Source organism: Betta splendens, chromosome 7 (assembly GCF_900634795.4).
Source record: "Betta splendens chromosome 7, fBetSpl5.4, whole genome shotgun sequence".
NCBI classification, from domain to species: domain Eukaryota; kingdom Metazoa; phylum Chordata; class Actinopteri; order Anabantiformes; family Osphronemidae; genus Betta; species Betta splendens.
Window position 1 is genome coordinate 12,613,811 of NC_040887.2, and position 22,478 is coordinate 12,636,288.

General features: G+C 48.3%; 1 protein-coding gene and 1 long non-coding RNA gene across 4 annotated transcripts in view; one reads left to right on the forward strand and one right to left on the reverse strand.

The window, feature by feature from the left end:
* Window positions 1-9,672, reverse strand: part of LOC114859092 (uncharacterized) — a 9,997-nt gene extending 325 nt beyond the window's left edge. The window contains exons 1-3 of the long non-coding RNA XR_003786463.3: window positions 9,150-9,672; window positions 6,062-6,173; window positions 1-609 (exon numbers count right to left, since the gene is read on the reverse strand). The exon at window positions 1-609 is cut by the window's left edge and continues 325 nt beyond it. This is a non-coding gene — a long non-coding RNA (uncharacterized LOC114859092). The remainder of the gene's footprint in view (window positions 610-6,061; window positions 6,174-9,149) is intronic.
* LOC114859090 (plexin-A1-like) overlaps window positions 1-22,478 on the forward strand; it is a 143,693-nt gene that overhangs the window by 60,600 nt on the left and 60,615 nt on the right. For all 3 annotated transcript variants that reach the window (XM_029156983.3, XM_029156980.3, XM_029156981.3), the window contains exons 4-8: window positions 10,045-10,176; window positions 17,343-17,443; window positions 18,073-18,196; window positions 18,405-18,558; window positions 19,212-19,311. In XM_029156983.3, coding sequence (XP_029012816.1) covers window positions 10,045-10,176; window positions 17,343-17,443; window positions 18,073-18,196; window positions 18,405-18,558; window positions 19,212-19,311 — 611 coding nt within the window. The remainder of the gene's footprint in view (window positions 1-10,044; window positions 10,177-17,342; window positions 17,444-18,072; window positions 18,197-18,404; window positions 18,559-19,211; window positions 19,312-22,478) is intronic.

Sequence of the window (22,478 nt, forward strand, 5' to 3'; positions counted from 1 at the left end):
AGCCCCGGGACAGTGCTCTGTCAGTGACGAGGGCTCCGACGGCACCTTGGCTGTGACACCGTGGAGGTGGTGGAAGCTTCTGCAGTTGGAAAGAGCCGCCGGAGGAGAATATCAGATTCACTGAGAAGATTTTACTCCTTTTTTTTGGTTACTCACTTAACTCCCTGTCATCTTATTAAGAAACACACAGGTTTCTGTCTTTACAACAAAAATAATTATAGCCTGTGAGGAAAATATGTTAGAATTCCGTGATCAACAGACAGTAATAATCATCACTGGATCAAATAAAATACATAGAGTATTTTGGTCTTTGTCGTAATACTGTAAAAAATGTGAGACAATCGATTTATTTGTTCTTTGTCTCCTCCATTCTTCCTTAGTTGCCTTTGTCATCCATTTATTCATACAGATCTCATACAGTAAATGCTAAATCTTATTGATCCTGTGTAATTGGCAGCACAGATCCCACAGTTCCATGAGTGATTGACAGGAGATATTTAAAACCAACCGCGTGACCTCTTCGTTACACTTCCCACTCAGCTCTGCGTCTGTGCCCGTGCTTCTGTCTGTTTATCTGTCTCGGGCACTTCTCACCACATCAGTTTGTACCTTTAAATAAATATAGAAAAAAAGTCTTTAGTGGAGGAGAATGGGACGTGAAAGAAAAATGACGGGTTGTCGTCAGGGAAAAGCAGCAAGAAAGGACGAGTGACAACAAGACAGTGAAAAGAGGTTCATAGAGTTGCATGTGTGTTTGAGTCCTATTCAAATCTCTGCTGGGGGTTTAGTTTGGTTTTGCGATGGGCGTGCGCCGCCGGGGCGGGTGGCTGCTCGTGGCGTGCGAGGGCTTCAGCTTTACTGTATTCATAAACACAGTTATGGCGATAAAGAGGAAGGATGGAACCTTCTGCTAGCCTCCGGGCCCGTGGCCACAGTCTGCAGGAGCTGTGCTTTGCAGCCGGACAAATAAAAAGGTGAGTAAAGCGCCGTTCAGTACAAAAAAAAAATCAATTACCTTTGCACAAAAGCATCGATTTATATTTGGCCTTTAAACAAACACGTCCTCCAGTATCTTACCTCAACCTGATGCTGCTCTCTATGACCATAAGAGCGAATTCTCATCATAAAGTTCTTTATCATCCGGCAAAGATTGTTAAAACCCTGTAAACACCATTCTGCTCCGATGACGGAGGCCATTAAGTTTACTGTGGTTTCACTCCGGCTGCTTTGCACTGTGCATCTTCAGACCGACCGAGACCGGGAGCTGTTTGAGTTGTCAGTAAATGTAATGGAACAGACAAAGTCACTGGGAGGGAGTGAAGGAAGGTCAGTGGACTGTACAGTTTACTGTCCTCTTCCTGAAGGGCTGCGCTCCTGGTGGGAGACGTTGAAGCCTGCTGCATAACCTGTGATGTACACCCTTCAGGACTGATTCAAAGAAACAGGGACAACAAAATCATCCGTTACAATTACACAAATGTCACGTTGGATGATAAGCAGCAGAGAAATGCCAACGCAGCACAACTCCCTCAAATAGCGTCTCCATCTCCCATGATGCTCTGGGAGCGCTAACAGCTGGCTGCTCGCTGTGGTGACACGACGTAACTCTACACTGGTACCTAACTGGTGTTAGTTACAGATGGGGCTGGTTCCAGCTCCACGTACACTCATTACACTGATGGGCTGTAACAGGACCGCGCCACGCACGTGCACGTGCACATGCACATGCACACGCCCGCGCTGGTAATTAATTGGCTGGAGTTATGGCCCATGTAAACCCGAGGGAGTGTTGTTAGAAAACGCAGCAATGAGCGAGCACACACACACACACACACACACACACACACACACACACACACACACACACACACACACACACACACACACACACACACACACACAGATATAGAACCAGACATATTAATGAAAATACTGATGTCTCATGTTGTGTTGCCATGTTGTATCAACAGCAGCAGCTATATAGAGATCAGGTGTTGTTTGGACACAAAAGAAAAGGCGTCGGTACAGTTTCCTGTTTGAGCAGAAGCTGGCCAGAGGTGTGTGTGTGTGTGTGTGTGTGTGTGTGTGTTTGTGTCCACCACAGACCGACCACCAAATCCCTCCTTGTCCTCTCTCTTGCTGCTTCTTTCCCTTTACTCTCTCTCCTCTCTTCTCTCTCGCCCTTCGTCCAGCGCTCAGCATCTGCATCCCATCTCCCGTCTGTCGTCCCACGCCGCATCTCGCCACAAACCTCGCAGCTTCACACTCTCCCTCAGCAGAGACTGGGCGTCTTATTTCACCCACAAACCCCACATCGGCCTCTGTATCTCTTCTTTTTATCTGCCCGCACGGGCTGTGACGTCCACAGCCGATTGAGCGGCTCCTCTCTGGGAACGAGTCCCTCCTGGCGGAACGCCTTCGTGCCTCCGCTTCCATTCCTTCCCTTCCAGCGCGCTGCCTCCACGCAGACGCGCTTGCAGCACAGTGGTGACGCCACCAGGAGAGTGTGTTATTGTCTCCCACCGTATGGCTGTTTTAAACGGTTATTTGAAGCTCGGCTGGCTCTATAATTAGCCGCCAGCTCCCACAGGACGGGGAAAAACGGGCTCGTCGTCGCTCCTTTGTAATTACACATCCGACCGGGGCGACGGGCGCACGCACAAACAGCAGCGAGCGCAGGCGCGCGCACGTGCGTGTTTCCATCAGCGTCCACGTGCACGCTGGTAGTTTGGTAGTTATCTGCCACCTGCACCAAACCAGAGGAGGAGACTCTTTCTTTGTGTGTCAGCTGCTGCAGCCAATATGCTAAAGAATGAATGACGGCGCGGCAGGAACACAGGACCAACACATGCGCGTCGTCCCGGCAGCGACAGAAGCAGGAAGGCAGCGGCCGGGTCATTAATCTGCCTGTCCGCCGCTCCCGGGACGGGACAGAAGCGAAGGCGGAGACAGGAAACGCACAGAGGAAGAGGAGCAACGTATATAAGATCCGAATGGCACAGAGCAGCTCCCTCAGACAGAGCAGCCTAATTAGATTAGAGGATAATTAACTTGTAACTTTGAACTGACTAATTAACTTTGTCGCCGTAATCTAGTGCAGGTTTTTGTTTTATAGAGTGGGGTCATTCCTTCTTTGCTGCTAACTTCGATTGTACAGTAAGTGCTGTGTAGATAATAAACAGTTGGATATTAAGATTAAAGGCATTAGAAGGATCAGACCATTGCTATAATAATAATAATAACAATAATAACAATAATAATAATAATAATAATAGTAATAGACCTTCTACACTGAAACCGTTGCCTGTTGTGACCTAACGCCACCTGCGCGGAAAGCAAGGACGTTAGAATAGGTGTTTATTTCTTATTGTTTATTGGCTTTATTTCCTGGCTGGAAGTTAGCTGATTATTATTAGTGTCCATAATAGTGTGGGGGAGGACAGTGGAGGAATTATGATCAACTTTAGTCATAAGATGACACAAATACCGAATAAATATATGTTCAAACACATTATAACTTTTATCAAATGGCCTTTTATGTCCAACTGTCTTTTAGCTGTTTAGCTTTAGAACTCGAGTACCTGATGTTTGAATCACAAGTCTGTGGGAACGTGGCTCGCGGGCGGTTGCTCGGTGACGGTGATCGGCGCCGATCTGTGTCCACTGCTGCTTTTCACCGGCTTTCATCCCACTCGGATCCGGCTGACGTAACGCGGGAGCTCCGCAGAGTAAGGCCCAACAACAGGACATCAGAATCACTTTCCTTCACACCGTGACAGCGATGATGTGGAGTAGAGATACAGTGTTTATTAAAAACACTTCTCTGCAAATTACATTATAAGCGCCAATTAATAATTCACACGTCTTCTGTCTTTTTTTTTTATTGCTTTTTCGTAGCGTGCCATCGCCTCAGCAAACAAAAGCGGAGCAGATCTTATGATAAACCGTAAACACTCTTCAGTTTGACTTTAACACCTGTAGCTTTGCGTTTGTGTTTGTGTCGGGTCGTGTGAGTCTCACTCTGCGGCGTGTGTTTGTGTACAGCTGAGATAAACCCATGGCCTCTGGAGCAAGGCTGTCCAAAACGCGTCACTCTCCCTCGCCTCCGTCCCAGAATTAATCGCCGTGGCAACAGGCCAGAGGAGGGGAGCACGGAGAAACAGGGAGACATTTATCATTTGTTCAGCGCACGCTCGGCCCGTGACTGCGCCGCGACGCTCTTCGTTTAGTTCATTCAGGCCGGCAGCTGATCACTTATACGCACTAGCCCTTTAATAACGACTCGCCGCGCTTTTAGACGCACACTCGTGCGGAGATTGCTCAGTCAACACGGAGGTCGCGACCCCTCTTTGTCAAAGTCGACACGCGCGCGCGCGCGCACACACACACGCAAACACACACACACACTGAAGGAGTGGCAGTGATGAAGTATCCATTTCTCCTGGAGTTTGTTCCAGTCAGGCTGATCCGAAACAACAGAGGCGTGTGTGTATGTGTGTGTGTGTGTGTGTGTGTGTGTGTGTGTGTGTGTGTGTGTGTGTGTGGCCGTCCAAAGTTTCTGCCAAGCTTCTACTGGAGTTTTCTTCTCTTTAGTTTTAAACCCACACTCCCGTTTGCCCCGAAGACCACTCCAAGGCAGTCCTCAGGGCCCACACCTCTCTGCTCTTGACAAATTGAGCTAGTTTAGCAGTAGTTTCACCACTCACTACGGGGCAAGAGACACGTGTACACACCGGCAGCGCCGCACGCTCACACTCACACCTGCACGCGCCGCTACACACGAGTGCGTTCTGCTCGGCTGCTCATGTGTGTCAGCTGAGCTGGTACATCAAGGGAGGGGAAGAGAGAGAGAGAGCGAGAGAGAGAGAGCGAGAGAGAGAGGGACGGACGGACGCATAGAGAGAGTGAGAACGGCGCGAGGCAGAAATGCAATTGTTTCCAAAGCTCCGCGGAGCAAACGAGAGGAACGGCGGCGCCAGATCAGATACTGCGCAGATGCAAATACGGACTCGCAAACGCGCGCGCGCTGGCGCCGATAGAGCCGCAGACATGATTCGTCCTCACTTGTCCTCGTCTCGGGACTGTCGAGATAAAAGTATTATGGCGGCGGTGTGAGAACAATAGCCCGGGGCCGCTGGCTCTATTTGTGGCGGAGGGAGCGCGTCCTCCGCCCGCGACCGCGACTTTCACCTTGGGATCCTCCTCGTCCGCGATCGCGGCCCCGTTGCCTCCGACGGGTTTCAAGTGCGCGGAAAGCAGTGGCGCCCGCAGAACGAAAGCTACAGTGGGTGATTTCCCAAGGTGACTCGGAGCAATTAAAAATCGAAAAATTAGATTCCTGTGTCATTACTCCGCAGCCGCGACCGTGGAGTGAATGAATTAAGCACCGGGTTCATTAACAGAAGCTTCAACAACGAATGACTCCTACTGTTACAGTGGAGGCTCGAGGGCTCGAGTGGGGGGGGGGGGGCAGGATTCGAACCGGCAACTATGCTATTAGTTGTTATTGAACAGCATAGAAGCCTTTAGCTTCTTCACCTTAACACGTCACTTAAACCAGTTTTGAAAGCGTGACGGGTGAAATTGTTCCACGCAGTTTCAATGCTAATCAACCCATTGTGCGATTGCCAGCGAACAAGTTGTCATTTCTTTGATACCAGTTGAGTGATCCGCATTATTCTGCCTTGTTTCATATTAATGACACTTGTGTGAAAAAGTAAGACCGACTTAAGGGGTTTCTTTCACGGACCCCCCGCTGCTGCGCTTTTACACTTGTTGTAAAAGAAATGAGACTTGATATCAGACTAAATAACAGCGAGTGACAGGCTTTTCTTCGCCTCGGCAGGACGCGGGCGCGGAGATAGAGGAGAATGAGGGAAAAGGAGGAAGAGTGGGAGGAAGAGTGGAGGAAGTCACAGAGAGCGGCAGAAAGTGATGAGGGAGGTGAGGAGGGAGGAAGCAGGAAAAATCAGGAGGGAAAAAACACCAGTACGACTGGAGCGCGTGTCATTTGAAACCTTTGAGTCACTTTTTTAGTGCGACTGCGTCTAATTGCGCTCACTTCTTCCTGCCTCCTCTGTCACATCCTGGCGGTGGAGGCTGCTGCTGCCGCCGCTGGTGCAGCGCTAACGTGTCAGCGGCTCCCGAACACGGATAATTTTCCAAGTTGTTGCCTGAGTAAAAAAAAAAACAACACTTGTGTCTGACTTAAGTAGTTTTGCATATGAACTGACAGTGTTTTTACTATGAAAAAGAAATGTCAAACTGGAGGTAATTAAGAAAATCAGACCTTGTGGGAAAGTGAAGCACATGAACAGATATTTGGCTTTCATCACCTGACTTTGACACTGTGCCAAAACACAATCGCAAACCTCGCAGTCGTTAAAAGTACTGAATATATGAATATTTATTTTTGCTGTCAAATATTTGTGTAAAATGCGTTCCCATGGCCACACGCCGGCAGAGAAAGGTGTTGCTGCTGTAGCTGTTAAGAAAAGTGCCTGTCGCCGCCTCAAAAGAACGATGGGGGGGGGGATGCTGAGGGGACACCGCACCGGAGCAACTAGCAGTAAACCCGCCAGCCTCGCCCGTCTCTATCCGCAGTATATGTAGTGTGATATTTACTAACCGCTACTAGACATTGTCGTCGTCAGTATGTGTGTGTTTGTGTTTCGCTGAGACGGTCGCAGGGCCTCTTCTTAAAAGATGAGGTCAAAGTCAATTTCATTACGGAGCTTTAATACAATAGGAAGCTGTTAACACACACACACACACACGCACACACACACACACACTGCTGTAGATTTCATTAAGGAAAAACCTTTCCCCCGTCCTCTTTCCCTTCATCATCAAAGACCTACTTGAACATTTAGGACACAGGTTCATTATCGGTCCACAGCGGATGTGTTTAACATCAGTTATAGAGAAAAATGCTAACGAGGTTAACAAGCCGCTCCCGTCTTCCCCTCTTTATTCTCCCTGCATCCTTCCCTCCTCCTCTTCCTCTCGCCTCCCTTTGTGATTAGCTAGATGTTCAGCAGCTGAGGCCGGACAGGTCCCTGCTGTGTCCGGACACACATTAACCCACACTGTCCACAGACAGTAGCGCGTGTCAGAGAGGACGCAGGAAGGTCCTGGAAGGAGGAAACGAGGAAGACGACGAAAATGCTCGGAACGAGCGCAGCCATAAGCAATAATAGTTTAACAATCGATCAGAAAGTGCATTGGTTCTGCGGCGTGTGAAGTCGGCTGAAGGAAGACGAGACATCAAACAAAGCTGGGATAAAAAAAAATAAAAATACAGGGACAAAAGTGTGAAAGAGAACGACGGCTCAGAGAGGAGGAAAGAAAAAAGGCTGTGATAGCGAGCGATTGTGTTTTCCCAGCCCACCTGAGCAAAGGTGTGACCGGCGTTTGAACCCAGCGTGGTATTAATCACTGCAGCTCTGCAGCCAAACCTCATTACTTCCCTTTGTTCGCCTTTATTACCTTGTCCTCCTCTACGCACCCGCGTGCGCACGCACAGAGTGCCTCCTCCTCCACCTTCATCCGGCCTCGTCTCCGCTGGCGGCGCCATCGCCGCTCCACACGCATTGCGAAGCCACTTTTGCCCCTTGAGCCTAACTGATCCTGGGATGAACGGCGTGTGGACAGCGTGAGGGCTGGCGGCTGCACAAGTGCAACATATGAAAAGTGTGACGTGCGACGTCAAGGCAGGCGGGTGCCTGCCTTAGGAGCTCCAGCGTCCTTGATAGTATCAGCCCTGGTTCCGTAATGAGCCTAATCCCGGGAGGATAGAGGAGACAGAGAGGTTTGGAGGGGAGGGGGGGCGACCAGGACACTAAAGAAGGGGATAAAAGTCTCCGAAGTCTGCAAACTCATGAGGAAAAGTCACCTTTAACTCTCATCCCGATGCTAACTTTCCTGCTTAACCTTCCAAGTGCAGCGCCACTGCCTCACTGTGCATGTTCCCAGTAAATATTGTGTTTCAAAACTAATTGATCCGATGCGAATAGCAGCAATTAGCGTTCAGTGCACTCAGCGTGAGTGGCTCCGCTGATTGTCTACTGTAGCTGCGAATCGTTGAAAAAACAGCCCCCTTTTAATGACTCATAAGCTGTCAGTAACATCAAAGTGGAAACCTTTTATGGGATTTTTTGGTTTAATAATCATCCTGGGAGCAGTTATAAAAGCATATTTAATAAGTGCCTTTTAAATAGGTAGACACAGAGTCGCTTTCATCTTATAGCTGAGGTTTTCCTACTAATAAGTTCCAGCAAGTGAGAAACTGGACAATTGGAAGCATAAAAAGTTCCCGATGCCCCGCTGTCGCCCCCCCTCCATTTTTTTCTCTTTCACTCTTTACGGCTTTGGATTTATGAAGCCGGCTCCTGCAGCTATTTCAGCCGCGCAGGTAAACAGATGACATTTCTTTTGAAATTTAAGGCCGCGCTTTATAGGAGTTAGGCAAACAATGCAGCTTCGAGCCTTTCACGAAACCGCCCAGTCGGCATCTTTTCAACCGCGCGAGCGGAGAATGGAGGAAAGTGCAGCGCTACAAGGTTAATTAAAGTTTCGCGTTTGTTCGGCGCAGCGGCGTCTGGAGTGCAGGGGTCGCAGGAGGAGCCGGTAACCTGCAGGCAAGTGGACGAGGTGGGAGCACAGACACCTGCTCCCTCTGTGCCCGCTGACCTGAAACCTCTGCCCCGAGCGGTGTGTGCGCTCCCAACGCACACGCATGTGCACGTGCACACGCATGTGCACACACACACACACACACACACTTGGCCCAGAGGAGGTCCTGGTTGATGCTTCTACAACAAACGACAAACTCCTTCCCACACTTTCAAACAATGTAGACAAAATGAACACAAACATCACTTTGTCTGCACAACCGTTGTCTTATTGCGCGTTTAGGCCGCTACGCGTCCACCATTTTGACGCCTGGCGGGTGAAAGGCCTGCGTCTGCAGCAGTGGCGCGGCAAATACCCAACAGGGGAGTCAAACTTGTTGGAAAAGTCGCGTCCCGGTTAGAGCAGAGAGACTCTAACCGTACAGGTGACGCGCTAAGAACCATCTGGCTCAGTCAGATTTTCTGATAAACCCGCTCCTTCTTCCTCTTCTGCAGCCGACACGCAGCACATCTTACCTTTAAGTGTATAATCCTTCCCGCCGAGTGCTCCTCAAAGCTGATTTGTAAAAGCGCTCGACTTTTTTCAACCAAAGCCCCTTCCTCCTCTTAAGCAACAAAAGCGCATACAGCGATGACAGCCCGTCTGTTAATGAACCTTCTGTTCCCGAAAAGATTAAGAAAACTCTGGTAGTGATTTGGCCGATAATAACTGCTGAGACTGTCGAGGCCGGGGGGGAGGAGGGGGAGGGAAAGGAGAGGGACGACAGAGCGAGCGAGATGGAAGTTTTAGAGCAAAATGACCGAACTGCCGCCGCTTGATGGATGAGCAGATGGAGGTTGGGAAATTAAAAAGAGAGAAACCCAGACGTCGGCGCGCGGAGAGGAAGGAGGGGAGATTTTCCGGCGGGAGCGGGAACAATGACCCTCGTGACTCCTCGGCGTTAGCGGCGGCAGCTCGTGACAAAGGAGCCGTCGCTCAGCTGTTGCTAGCTACACCCTCGGCGCCGCTAGCGCCGTTAGCGCGCGGCGGCGTGTTGAGTTTCTGCATAAATCGGGGGCCGAATGAAAGTGCTGAGAATGTCGTGTGCTCCTTCGGCGGCTGTTTTTCAGCTGACAGCAACACTTTGGGTAAACTTTTGAAGTGGAACAGCGAATGAAAGGCGAATCGGCAGCTTTTACCTGAAGTGAAAGCGAACGCATTTACCTGAACACACACCAGAACAGACAGTATGAGTACTGCAAGAATTCAGTCAGCACAAATCTGTCGTGTTTCTTGGAGCTGATGACAAAACGTGACAATGCGCAGCTGGTTCTGAGCTTTTGTCTTATTTAATTCTTGATTGTTTTGCCCGTTCTTTTATTTCAGTGTTTAAGCCAAGGCCATAATTGTGACTCTGTCCTTCCCTTCCAGATCCTGGTGAACTCCATTACCCAGCCTGCCCTGCTGTACGAGAACGTGGCGGTGAGCGATGGGAGCCCCATCCTGAGAGACCTGCTGTTCAGCCCAGACCATCAGTACTTATACACCCTCACCGACAAACAGGTAAAGGCAGCACACGCATGTACCTGGGTAAGTACGAAGGTGGACGTATTTAAAGAGACAGGCACACAAAAAAAGAGTCAGTCAATCAAACTCATACACACTGAAGCTAATTTAGTGAAGCAAATGGAGTTTTCAGGCTTTCACTGCTTTCAGTCTCCGCTGTGTATCTTTCCTTTAGTTCATTTTCCCCTAACAAACCCATGGGCACCATAAGCAGAGTGAAGCCCACGTCTGCTGTGCGTCCATGTTGATTCGTCGCCGGCCTTGCCTTCGCGTACCTGCACGCCTGCCTTATCTCCTCGCCGCTAATGACCGTGCCGCGATAACCTTCAGCGAGACTCCCCGCTGCCACGCGAGTGCTGTGTCATTTACCAGCGATTAGACGTAATTGACTTCCATGTGTCTGAATGAGTGTGAAGAGCAAGTGGAGTGTAATTGATACAAATGGACGGAATCCTCGTCGACGCTAAATCGTACGGTCGAGGAAGTTAAAGCGTGCGCGTGAACGGCGTTTACTGTATTGTTACAGCTTGTGTATTTATGCATTGTACGCAGTGCAAATAAAAAAAAAGCTGAAACTGGGAACACAAAATAAAAGGCAGCTGGATGAAGGCGCTTCAGTAGAGTGGTCTTACATCTTTCATGTTCCCTCCTGTCGTGGGCTTTAAAGATGACGGCTGTTGCCAACAGGACGTTTCATTGAATTATTAAGCCAGTGTTTTATTTTTGATGAGCGCTGATATGTCCACTGTCTGTAAATGTTAATACAGCCACTAGTGAAAAACATGAGGAAAAACTCTACTGCTTTAATGAGATGATCCAGGGTAACACTCTCTTACTCTATTATTATTATTATTATTATTATTATTATTATTATTATTATTATTATTATTATTATTATTATTATTATTATTATTATTATTATTATTATTATTATTATTATTATTATTATTATTATTTTATTATTATTAATATTGTTATTATTATGGTTCTCTTCTATAAAGGTACAGTAGCTGCCTCACTGCCTCACTCAAAAAGTGAAAGCAGGGGAGTATGTGCTAATTTCAGTTTTTTTGAAATATTTTCTTTTTTTTCTATTTCTTTTGGCTGATGTATTACTTCTTCTTTTTATTATTATTATTTTTTTTTATTATGCTGTTGACAAGTCACCAGATCAGATACATCTCACCATAATCATCCATAACTGTAATTTTTGATTTTGATTCATTTCTGTTCCTTTATGGCCATGAAACATGTAAAGCAAAGCTAATAGAACACACACGAGTAACCGTGTGCTGCATTCAACTTATACGATACTACATTAAAAAAACACCAACCTGGTCCTTTTAAATATTTAATCTAAATAGTTTCTGCTGCAGTAAATAAGTAATTGTCCAGTACAGAAAGACAAGGCAATCCCCGCACTGTCAGATTTACCTTTTAGATATAAAACTTAAAGTCATATTTGGGCCGGTACATTGGCAGAACCGCTTTAGGCAAAACTATGCGGCTGATGATGAAACATGTGGAAGTGAAAGAGGCAGAAGGTGGAGGGATCTTCATGCATTCTCCACTGGCCAAATTCGCAGTCCAGTCAGAGAAACACAGCAGAGGAGGGGGGAGAGGGGCGACAGCTGAGGAGGTGGGAGCATTTAATTGGTGTGCGAGATATGGCCTGTTCCTGCCTCCGACTCCTCGTCTCCTTAATATTCGCCGGGGCCCTCACTTCTGTCTCGCTCGGATGAAGTGAGGCTGTGAAGTAACTGCTTTCCTGGAACAGAGCACAATCCGGATCCTCACCGGCCGCTGGTGAGTGCGAGCGGCGTGCGTGCTCCCCGGCCTGCTGATGAGGACTATCTTCCCAGCCAGAGGGTGCCTGGACTCCAGATAATGCATTGTGGTTTAAGGCAGGAGGATGGAGCCAAACAAAAACTTCTCCTCGGACACACCGTTAGTTACTGCAGACTCGCTTTTCACCATTCACATGTAATCTATATCAAATCATGTGCAAAATTATGTGACTTGGATTCTTCTCATATGTAGCCCATTACCTTCACCCCACTCCTCCCACCCCCACCCCCCCTTCTCTCTCCTTGTTGAATAATAGAAATGCCATGTGATGAGAGCTCAAACATCAAAAAGCCCATTTCCCAGCTTGACAGAGCAATTTACCTTTTCCCATATTCACTCACACACATAATTAAAAGTGCTGGGTTGGACTGCAGCGTATGGAGCGCGTATCTGAATACCAGTAGCGGCGCGCGGACACATCGCGGCACAACATAAAACTGTCCACTTCACTGCGAGAGGAGGGTTTTTCGATTAGCAGGCAATGGATTTATTCAAGCTTCATTTTGTGTGTGTGTGTGTGTGTGTGTGTGTGTGTGTGTGTGTGTGTGTGTGTGTGTGTGTGTGTGTGTGTGTGTGTCTCGGTGCTGTTTGCACACACGCGCGCACACACACACACACACACACTGCTTGCCTCCAGCTCTTGCTCTGTTGCTTTTTCTGTTCAGTAATATCGCATCATTTTTGTCCTCATAAAAATGAACCGTGGCACTAAATCAATTTTATCTTAGCTACTGTTTCCTCGTTACATGTTCAAATTGTCCCAATCTAATAAGAACTGCGGGGTAAGGGGGGATTTTTCATGCTGTCACCAGCCTGCGCTGGTGACGTCGTTGAGACAGGAACATGTCTTGTATCCTGTGCCCCTGTGCATGACATCACCTAATTGATTTAAAGCAAATGGATATGGATTGCGTGTCATATTGATTTTTATGAAATTACCCATCACATGTCCAGATGTTTGTGTCAATTAATCACCTGTTCCTTGTAAGAAGTAACATTTAATTATAGACCAGCAAAGCTTTGAGGCTTGTTACTTGGTGGCATTCTGCTTCCTGTAGTTGAGACCAAGCCCAGTGTCGGATCTTTTGCCCACTCCTGATCCCAGGGCAAGGTCAAGCATTTCCGCCGGCACAACGGCTTCGTAAGGTGACCCGTTGGGGGCTAATGGCTTCGGACCGAGCCTCCGCGAGGCCGCCCAGACGCTCGCATAATGGTCTGATGATGTTCCTTCATGTATCGATTTAGCTACAGTACAGAAATGCACTGAGTCGGACTGTACTGCACAGTGGAGAAACCCTACCCCTGGCATCACATCAGACACGGTTCATATTCAATTCGCTCAGCATTTACTGCTCCTGGAGGTCACAGAGGAACAGGCCGCCGCCGTGGACTTTTAAAGCGGTTCCTTTGGTGTTTGTTCAAAATTTGGAGTCGCAGGAAAAAAAGGAGAGTCACTGATTTGAGGTCCAGCTGAGATCGGTGGTACGATGCTAAAGACTGTTGCTTAAAGGCAACGTTATTTCAGGAAGCTCTGACTAAGACCGTGAAGTCCTCCAGGGCGGCTGCTTCTGTCCAGAGTTCAAGTTTAATACTTAACTATTGCTGACTTCTGACCTCATTAAACATTTTAGCATAAACCAAAGCGAGTGGTTGCTCTGAGGTAGATGTGAGAAACCCTCTGGGGAGGACCACGCTTTGTCTGGCTTAGATCTGACTTAGACACTAGGATCTGCTTCTGAAGAGTAGGTGATGAACTCTATAAGAAGTGTTGATAGCAGTTGCTTTTGAGCCCATTGAACAGTAGTGAGTTGGAAAACTGCTAAGTAAGAAAACATGAAATTCATATTTGACAGTTTTTTGTTCTCGATTCCCATGTTTGCAGTATGTTGTGCGTTTCTAATACACACACTCACTCCAGCTGCCTGTCTGTCAAGACACAGAGATGAGTGATCGGCCGATCATAGTGTGATTTGTGTGACGGCGAAGGAGACGGGCAACAAGAGAGAGCGACATCTTAATGTGGCTGAGAGGCAGCGTGACTTGGGTTTGAACGCAGCGATGGGCTGACGCTGATTTGTGAGTCTGACTGAGTCTGAGTGTGTGTTCCTGCGTAGAAGGAGGCGAGATGTTTTACTGCAGAGGAGGTAGAAAGCAGAGTGTAAGGAGTTCTGCCATCAGGTGACAGTCTGACTTAAGGGCATCCAATTTAGTGTAACATCAACTATATCTTTTGGATTCTCTGTAATCGTAGCTCGATCCGGACAAAACAGGCCACTAATGTCACTCACAGCAACAATGTCACTGACTGTCACATCAAAGGGAGCTACTGATCACGTAGGTTGTCAACATAGGCGTTAGGTTTTTCAAACAGCCGCTGGATATGAAACGGCTACAGTTTCCCCTTGTTCTTGTTGGAATAGTACCTTAATAATACAATAAGGACAACATGTGTCTGTGTGTTTCCTCCACGCTCTCATCTGTACAGTGCGTGTGTGTGTGTGTGTGTGTGTGTGTGTGTGTGTGTGTGTGTGTGTGTGTGTGTGTGTGTGTGTGTGTGTGTGTGCCTGCGCCTGCTCCGGATCCAAGACCTTGTTTTCTTCAGATGAGAAAGTAACAAGAACACAGTCGATTCAACTAAATATTATATATATTATTTTATAATAACTTTAATAATAACATAGAATAGTATGATCGGACCCCCTGCGGTTGGCCAGAATCCACACATACTGTGCTGTACCAGCCAGCAGAGTTCGTTTACAGCACGTGTTGCTCCTCATGCTTTGTGTATGTTAACACATCTGGATGCACTCGGTCGCTGCCGACGTTTGGACGTTTTGCGCGGAAATCTCCAAATCCTGCCTGGCGGCAGAAGCAGCCATCCGTCACGGCGCCGCGCGGCGATGGTGCCGCGTACTCTCCCTGCGTATTATACAGACGGGACAATTACAGCGGGGCATATAGCGGCTGGCCGGGACCACACGGGCCCCGTATATGCCATGAAACATCAGCTGCAATTACATCCGTGCGTCCTCCTCATTCGTCTCGCCTGCATTCCTCATCCACGCCCCCCCCCCCCCCCCCCCATCTGCCACTGGGCAAATTAAGAGCCTCTCTATAATGACCCAAATGAGAGAGGCTCATTTGTAGCCGTTATTTATTCGTAATAAACTCTGCCTCCTCCTCCACTCGGCAAATGCCGGCAAAATAAAAGCGCAAAGAGGCGCTTCAATCCCGCACATTCTGATATATCTCTTAGAAAACTGGAATAAGGTGTAAAATGGCCATTTTATTGTCCCTCTGATGTCATTCTGTCCGGCTCTCCTGCTAATTCTGCTGCCCTTCACCCCCCGGTGCCACCTCCTTTTACTGTCCCCAGATTAATGTGTTTCCCTCCGCAGCAGCAAATTGGCCGGGGATGAAAATGCCATATTTAATATAAATAGGCGGTTCTCACTTACTTACCGTCCCCCTTTCACGCGCACAAACACCCGGCGCCGCCGCCGCCTCCGTAAGACAAAGAGTCGTTGGCTGAGCATCTTCCATTTCCCGTCCCATTATCTGTTTTCTAAAACTCAATAATTGAACTCTTCCATTGGAATACATCATCCGGCCGCTATCACACAACCCGATTGAATGAACTTCTCCCTCTGCCTATTGTACTTGTGTGTGACATGTTTTTTTTCCTCCCTCCTCTATCAGATGGGCTGTATTACTACCATGGTATTTGTCCAGGCACAAGTAATGACTGCAATTTGCTGCTATTTGGTGTCCTGTAAGAGCCCTGTGCCTGGTAATGGTGGCATTATAATAGTTATCAGACACAGGTTACTATTATCATGCTATGAATCTGCCATAAGCTATTGTGTTCAACTGTACATCAGAGTGACACAGAAGGAGGGGAGTCGCCGTGTGAGGAAGAAATGGAGGGATTACTGCACGGAGCTGAGGGATGTGTTTGTGTGAAAGCTGCCAATGGGAAGAACCTACAAACAGGAAATGTCCTTTCTTGTGTAATGAGCCTGAAGTATGTTGTTAATAGTAGAAGAATTACATTATCCAAAAAATCTGTTTATATCTTTCATTGCTTTGATTCAATTTTTAACAACTAACATCACAGACAGATATGATCTGTAATCTATAATAATTAATATACAAGACGTGTTGTAAACCCAGCGCGTCCCAGTTTGAGCTTCACTAGACGACGGGCGGCGACTTAGACTGGACTGGAACAGATTCCAGTGGAGTGATGAGACGCAGGGGCAGCAGCGTGGGAGGAGTTTAAAGGCCCTGTTTATGCAGCGGTGGGTTATGCTGCGACCTGGCAACCCGCACGCTCGGTGCATTCGTGCTCCGTTAGTTATGCAGCGGGCGTCGAGGCAAAAGAGGTGAAGACGGTCTGATTCTCTTTGAGGGTTGAGAAGTTAGAGAGAACCACATGAAGGCAGAGCTTCCTCTTTGCAGCGCCCTCCCCAGCTTCCATCTCGCCTCTGAAGCCGTGCTGATGTCTGACCTCATGGTCAGTGATTAAACGGCTCCAGAAAAGTTGTCTCAAAGTCTCACTTCGGTCTAAATGGTCTCTACCATATGTCGACCATCTCTATCCATTTGACTGCACTGAAAGCCTGGTCATTGTTTGATGCCCGCGTTCGTACGCATCGTGTCCGGTTTCCCCAAAAGAGATCATTAAAGTTTCATCTCGCGCCACAGACGGTTGCCGATAGCGATTGAGCAGATTAGATGAGCGATCGCTGATGTTTATCTACTGCAGCGTATTTACGGTCGTCCAGTGTTTCGCTGCTAACCTGTCAGCCTTGGGTCCATGAGAGAAGGAGGGAGAGGGAATAAAAGGAGTCAAAGTGAAGCATATTGTCTTCGCGTGGGCTTCATTCAGGCCACTTGATCATCCTTCCTGCTCCGCCTCCGCCAGCGTCTGTCCGTGAGCCAGACGTGCTGCAGTTGCTGCAGCCCCGCTTCTGTTTCCTGCACGGGCGCTGAGCGGAGCTGTGAGTCCACAGCGGCTTGAGTGCGTCACGCAGACTGTCAGGGGCTGTAATTTGAACCCATTTCTGTGTTTACATGTGTTTGACCCTTGCCTCTTACCCCACGGCCGTCTCTGCAAGCGGCACCCGCAGAGCTGTTTGTGTCTAATGGCCACGGAGGGGTTGCTCTTTACTGTAAATCTGGCGCGCCAGCCACGACTCCTCCAGTGGATGCTGTTTATAGCAGGCCTTTAAATATGCCATAAGCTGTTTGGTGGTGGTGTACACAAGGCCTCTGTGCAACATTCATCACCCGTGTGTGTGTTCGTTCCGCAGGTCACTCGAGTGCCGGTGGAGAGCTGTGCACAGTACACTTCCTGTGGAGCCTGCCTCGGATCAGGAGACCCTCACTGTGGCTGGTGTGTGCTGCATAATGTGTAAGTGTCTTCACTGTGTGGCTGCAAGTGGTAAATTCCACCCGCCTCACTCTCACTGCTGCTCTAATCTATAGGTTAGGAGCAGACCTGTGAACTGTGACTATTGCTTTAATAATAATTATTGTTCAAGTTTTGTTATCACACATGCATTTAACCCAGTGTGACGTACTCAAGGACACACTCGGTGCTTTGGTGGCTTTGAATCTGGAACTCAGTTTAATGCCATAGGACTTTACAACATGCCTGTAATTTTCTATGATGTTCAATAACTAATATTTTGTTGGTTATTGGTTATATTTTATATTAAGAAAATGGGTGAAACATGGGGAAAGACACATTGTCTGTCAGCTGTTCCGGTGGGTTCCATGCCAGCTTCCTGTTGTTACTCTACTGATGCTGTTGTTGTTGGTTCGTCCAGCGCAGCATCCCTGGAAACGAGTCAGCAGCAACAACAGGGTTCTCATTTCATTCGACATTTAAACCAGACTGGCCCCGTGTCTGTAGAGGCAGAGAGCGCTAGCGGCCTAGAATCGACATGGCAGCATGAAAAGAGGATCAATGTGGATTTGATTTGAAAAGGAAATCAGCTTTTAATATCGCGTCTAAGGCTTTGGATTTCCTTGCGGTAGATGCTCGAGGAAGGATCACTGTGAACGAGCAGAGGAGCCTCAGCGTTTCACCACCAGAGCGGAGCAATGTGTGCGACTTTCTGTACAACCCGACACCATCTCTGTCACCATGTCAGAAGTGCAGGTAGTGTGTGTGTGTGTGTGTGTGTGTGTGTGTGTGTGTGTGTGTGTGTGTGTGTGTGTGTGTGTGTGTGTGTGTGTGTGTGTGTGTGTGTGTGTGTGTGTGTGTGTGTGTGTGTGTGTGTGTGTGTGTGTCCATCACATTAAGTTTAATTTCACATGATCCTATGGACATTGCAGTGTGTTGTCTTTGCGCTCGTCTTCCCTCGCAGCTCGTACTTCAGACCCAGAATGTCCCGAGCCTGTTCGCTGGAGTAAACTGCTCGTTTGAGGACTACGTGGAGACAGAGGGACGCATCTACGGCGGACGGATCTTCTGTCTGTCCCCGTCTACAAAAGACGTCGCTCCCATCACCCGAGACCAAGGTAACGCAGAGACGAGAGGTGAATAGAAGAACAGCAGCATCAGCTTTAACGCGAGCACAAATTATGTAAATGAAGAGATTTATCCTCAGTTATGTAGAGAAACATCTAAAACTTTTCTCACCATGTACCTACTGTACATAATGAGTATTAGTATTATTGTGATTACCTTATGGGCGTGGGAGAAGACAGCAATGACCTCATGCGGTTAATTAGTCCTGCAGGTCTGGGAGTTGCTCTGAGCATGAATTCAGTGACACTCAGAGAAGTTTTGTTCTGGGATGAAGACGATTCTACTGCATTGTGGGCCTTCGCGCTTCAGCGGTTTTGCTTGTTGTTGCACAAATATAATGTGGTTCATTTGTTCAGCGTGTTCATTCAACCACGAGACGCTCGGCTTTTTAACTCCTCCAGCCCCTTTGTGATTATTAAAAGTAGGAACTGCTGATTCACAAATGTGCAGCGCTCGCTGGTAACTCCTCTAAAACGCCATTGATTCGGCCACGACTCGAACGTTGCGCCTCCGAAATGCCAACAGTGCAGGAACCGTCAAGACGAAGGGGAAACGAGCCTGTTAACATTTTACGATGCAGCGTATTTCCTGGGACTGGGAGAACGCTTGCCACACGCTAACTGGATGCTTTGTGTCCTCGTAGGTGACCGGCGTGTGATAAAGTTGTATCTGAAGTCCAAGGAAACGGGCAAAAAGTTTGCCAGCGTTGACTTTGTGTTCTACAACTGCAGCGTCCACCAATCGTAAGTTCTCCAACACACAAGCGCAGCACAGCGGACCTACATCTGTCGAAGCGCGGCTGAAATATTGGCCAGCAAGTAACTCCTCTAATGGGGAACACGGAGAACAGTGTGTGACTCCCGCTAATTAAATATTCAATGTATTCAAGCTTTTTACAAATCAATTAGTTAATTAAATCTCGAGCAATGAAGAAACTGCCGGTGAGTGAAATAAGTCGATTCCTAACCATGCACGACCCAGAAAGGCGGCCAAGCCTGGGAAGCTAAAACACGGCAGTTGTGTTTCGTGGAAATTAATTATCCTTAATTTACGCGTTGGAACGCCGGCAGAATGTTCAGAACTGCTTATACCAAGTTTGGGAGGCTGAGGCTTTTTTTCAAGAAGGACCAGTTACACTGTGTTCAAACAGGAAGCACTGTTCTAATTTATTACATTTCAATGGTTGTTAAAGCCACGTAATTATGGAGTTTAGACTCTATTATTCTAATTTTAATATTCTTTCACTCGACGTAATATCTTAATTATAGTTGTTAGAGCTTCACAACAAATCATGGTAAAATCAAAGTTATTTGAACTTACATTTCACTGCAGCCAAATTGGCAACTCTTTGGGCTCAGAGAGAGAGAGTTTTCATCATTCAAACATCTGCACACATGTTTCTGCATCCAAAAAGGTCAAGATGCAGCAGAGATAAATGACAATAACATATATATTTATTAAAATAATCAAACAAATAAACAAAGCCACAAAGGGATGTGTTAACGTCGTTTAGCAGAGCTGTGAGCATGTCTGGAGATTGTGCTGTATCATTGCTCCTCCTCATCAGTGGAAGGAGGCAGATCAGCAGCCAGACGAGTGAGGAATGTCGTCTAAAGTGAAGGTTAAATGACCAGAACTAAAATGTCACCCCCTGCAGTCGGTGACTCCTGGCTGCTGCTGGAAATGCCTCCCTCCACCTGGCACACGCTCGCCTCTCACATTTAGGGATCTGCACTTTTTTTTTTGTCAATACACCTGAAATGAAAGTGCATCTGTGGCAAAGTGGATTTGTCTTTGTGTTGCCAAGTCCTGAATAATGGCAGCCCTGCTTCCTCCTGTTTACATTCAAAGCGCCCCGACGCAGGAACTCGGCCAAGCTCAAAATCCTCGTGACTAATAAATATGTTTACAGACTCTGTCCCCCGCGCGCCGACCCGGTGCCACCTGCTCCGTCGCACAACACACAATGTAAGAGGTCCTGCGTCGCGAAAAGTTCCCCTGCCAGAACGACCCAAAATACTTTCAAAACCCCAAACTACTGATTATGGCGATAACCTTTCATTCCTGGATTAGCAGCATCACGAGCCGCTGGTGATTAGGAGTGCAAAGTGCACTCGTCCTGCTTTTATTCCCTTTAATGCACCGTCCTTTCCCTACTCCACCCCTCCACCCCCCTCTATCCCTCCATCCCTGCATCTCTCCACCCCTTCACCCCCCTCTATCCCTCCATCCCTCCACCCCTCCATCCCTGCATCCCTCCACCCTCCTCCATTCCTCCACCCCTCCATCTCTCCCCCTCTCTGCCTTCCAACCGTCGGCCCGTCTGCTTATTGCCTTCTCCTCTCCCGGTCCTCACTTTATCCGTCTCTCAGCCCCGACCCCTCTTAGCCCCCGCCTCCCTCTTTGCTTGCCTGCCCCTCTCTCGTTCATCAGGCCCATTTATTGTCTGCGCTTTGCTCTTGGCCCCGCATATATCTGCATAGTAATGGGCCGTTAATTAGCTCTGGCTGGGGCGCCTGTGTGGAGATGGTCATAATGGAGTGGGCTTGGAGAGAGCGCTCACCTGGGCCACTTCTCGGGGCCTTGAGGCCTTGTTCAGTGGATTTGATTCATTTTGTGGCTGTGTGAGCGTGGTTTTCAGTTTGGTTTGTCCTACATGAAAGCAGTGTAGTGTCTGTTTATGCATGTTTTTGTGAATGCAGGAGGTGTTTTCTCATTTGCGTGTGTGCTTGTACCCCCGGTTACCCAGCCCACCTCCAGAACCCTCCCCTCCTGCTGCATAAGCAGACGTGCTGCTTCCCGGGCCTTTGATGCCGGTCCGCACCGCAGTTATTACCGCGGCAGCTGTAACATGAACCCACGTATTACGCACCGCGCCCCCTCCGCCGTCACCTCTTCACCTCCGCGGCTCCCGCAGGAGCGGCGTGCGGCGCAGCGGATAATGGAGGTCTGCACGTGGGCGTGGCGGTGGACGCAGAGCGGAGCGCAGATGCACGGGCAGGAGGCGCCGGCGGGCGAGACGTGAGCAGGTCGGAAGCGATGCTTCCAGCTATTTACAAACGCTTGAACAACAGTAGACATTTGCATTAAAAAAGAAGTTTGGAGGAGTTTAATTGAGCATATGAGACAGGGACTAATGCATCGTTTAGAGAGAGGAAGAGAGAAACCGGAGGGAAGCCTGGGTCAAGGAGGAGAACGTTCCTCTGAATCTGAAATCTGAAACGGGAGAAGCCGTCTGAGCGGTGAGGGAAAGGCAACGCGCGGTAACAAAGCGGGACCTCAGCCAATGGGAGCGAGCGAGCTCCCGTCACGTCAGGAAATAAGCATCCCATGCAGCTGAAGGGTCCGCGGCCCGGCCTCCGGTCACCGCCACCATTACAATATGAAAAGGCGGAAATCCACGCAGTGAAAGGAAGCACTCGAGGTGGGGGGGGGGGCGTCTGCTCTCCGGACCCCCACGAGGGCTCTCATTTCCAGGCAGACCAATTTGCGTCCCGCTCAGCGCCGTTGGAGTTGAACTTCACTGCGGTTGCGTCTCGCGTGCCACTTCTTCTGGCGCGCTCCGGTCCGGTCTGCAACGAGTGTGACCCGGTTTAATTAAACCGAGGGCCGAGACTCGCAGACTCGCTGCTTTTGGGCGTCACTGTGACAAGATGCAATAATATTGTATTATGAGCCCAAGTCCCCTGTTGAGAATCTAAACTCCTCATTTGGCTCCTTTGCATTATAGCTTAATGATGTATGCCTCGTTTTACTGCTGATCGCTTTGGAGCTTTATTGCATAAAACTCAAAGGGGCCTATTTATATATTACAGCATATAGCACCATTTGTTTTATACTTCTTCTAAACACAACTCGCATGAGGCTTTGGGAATGGGAATTACAGCCTGGACTGTACAAGCAGCCGATT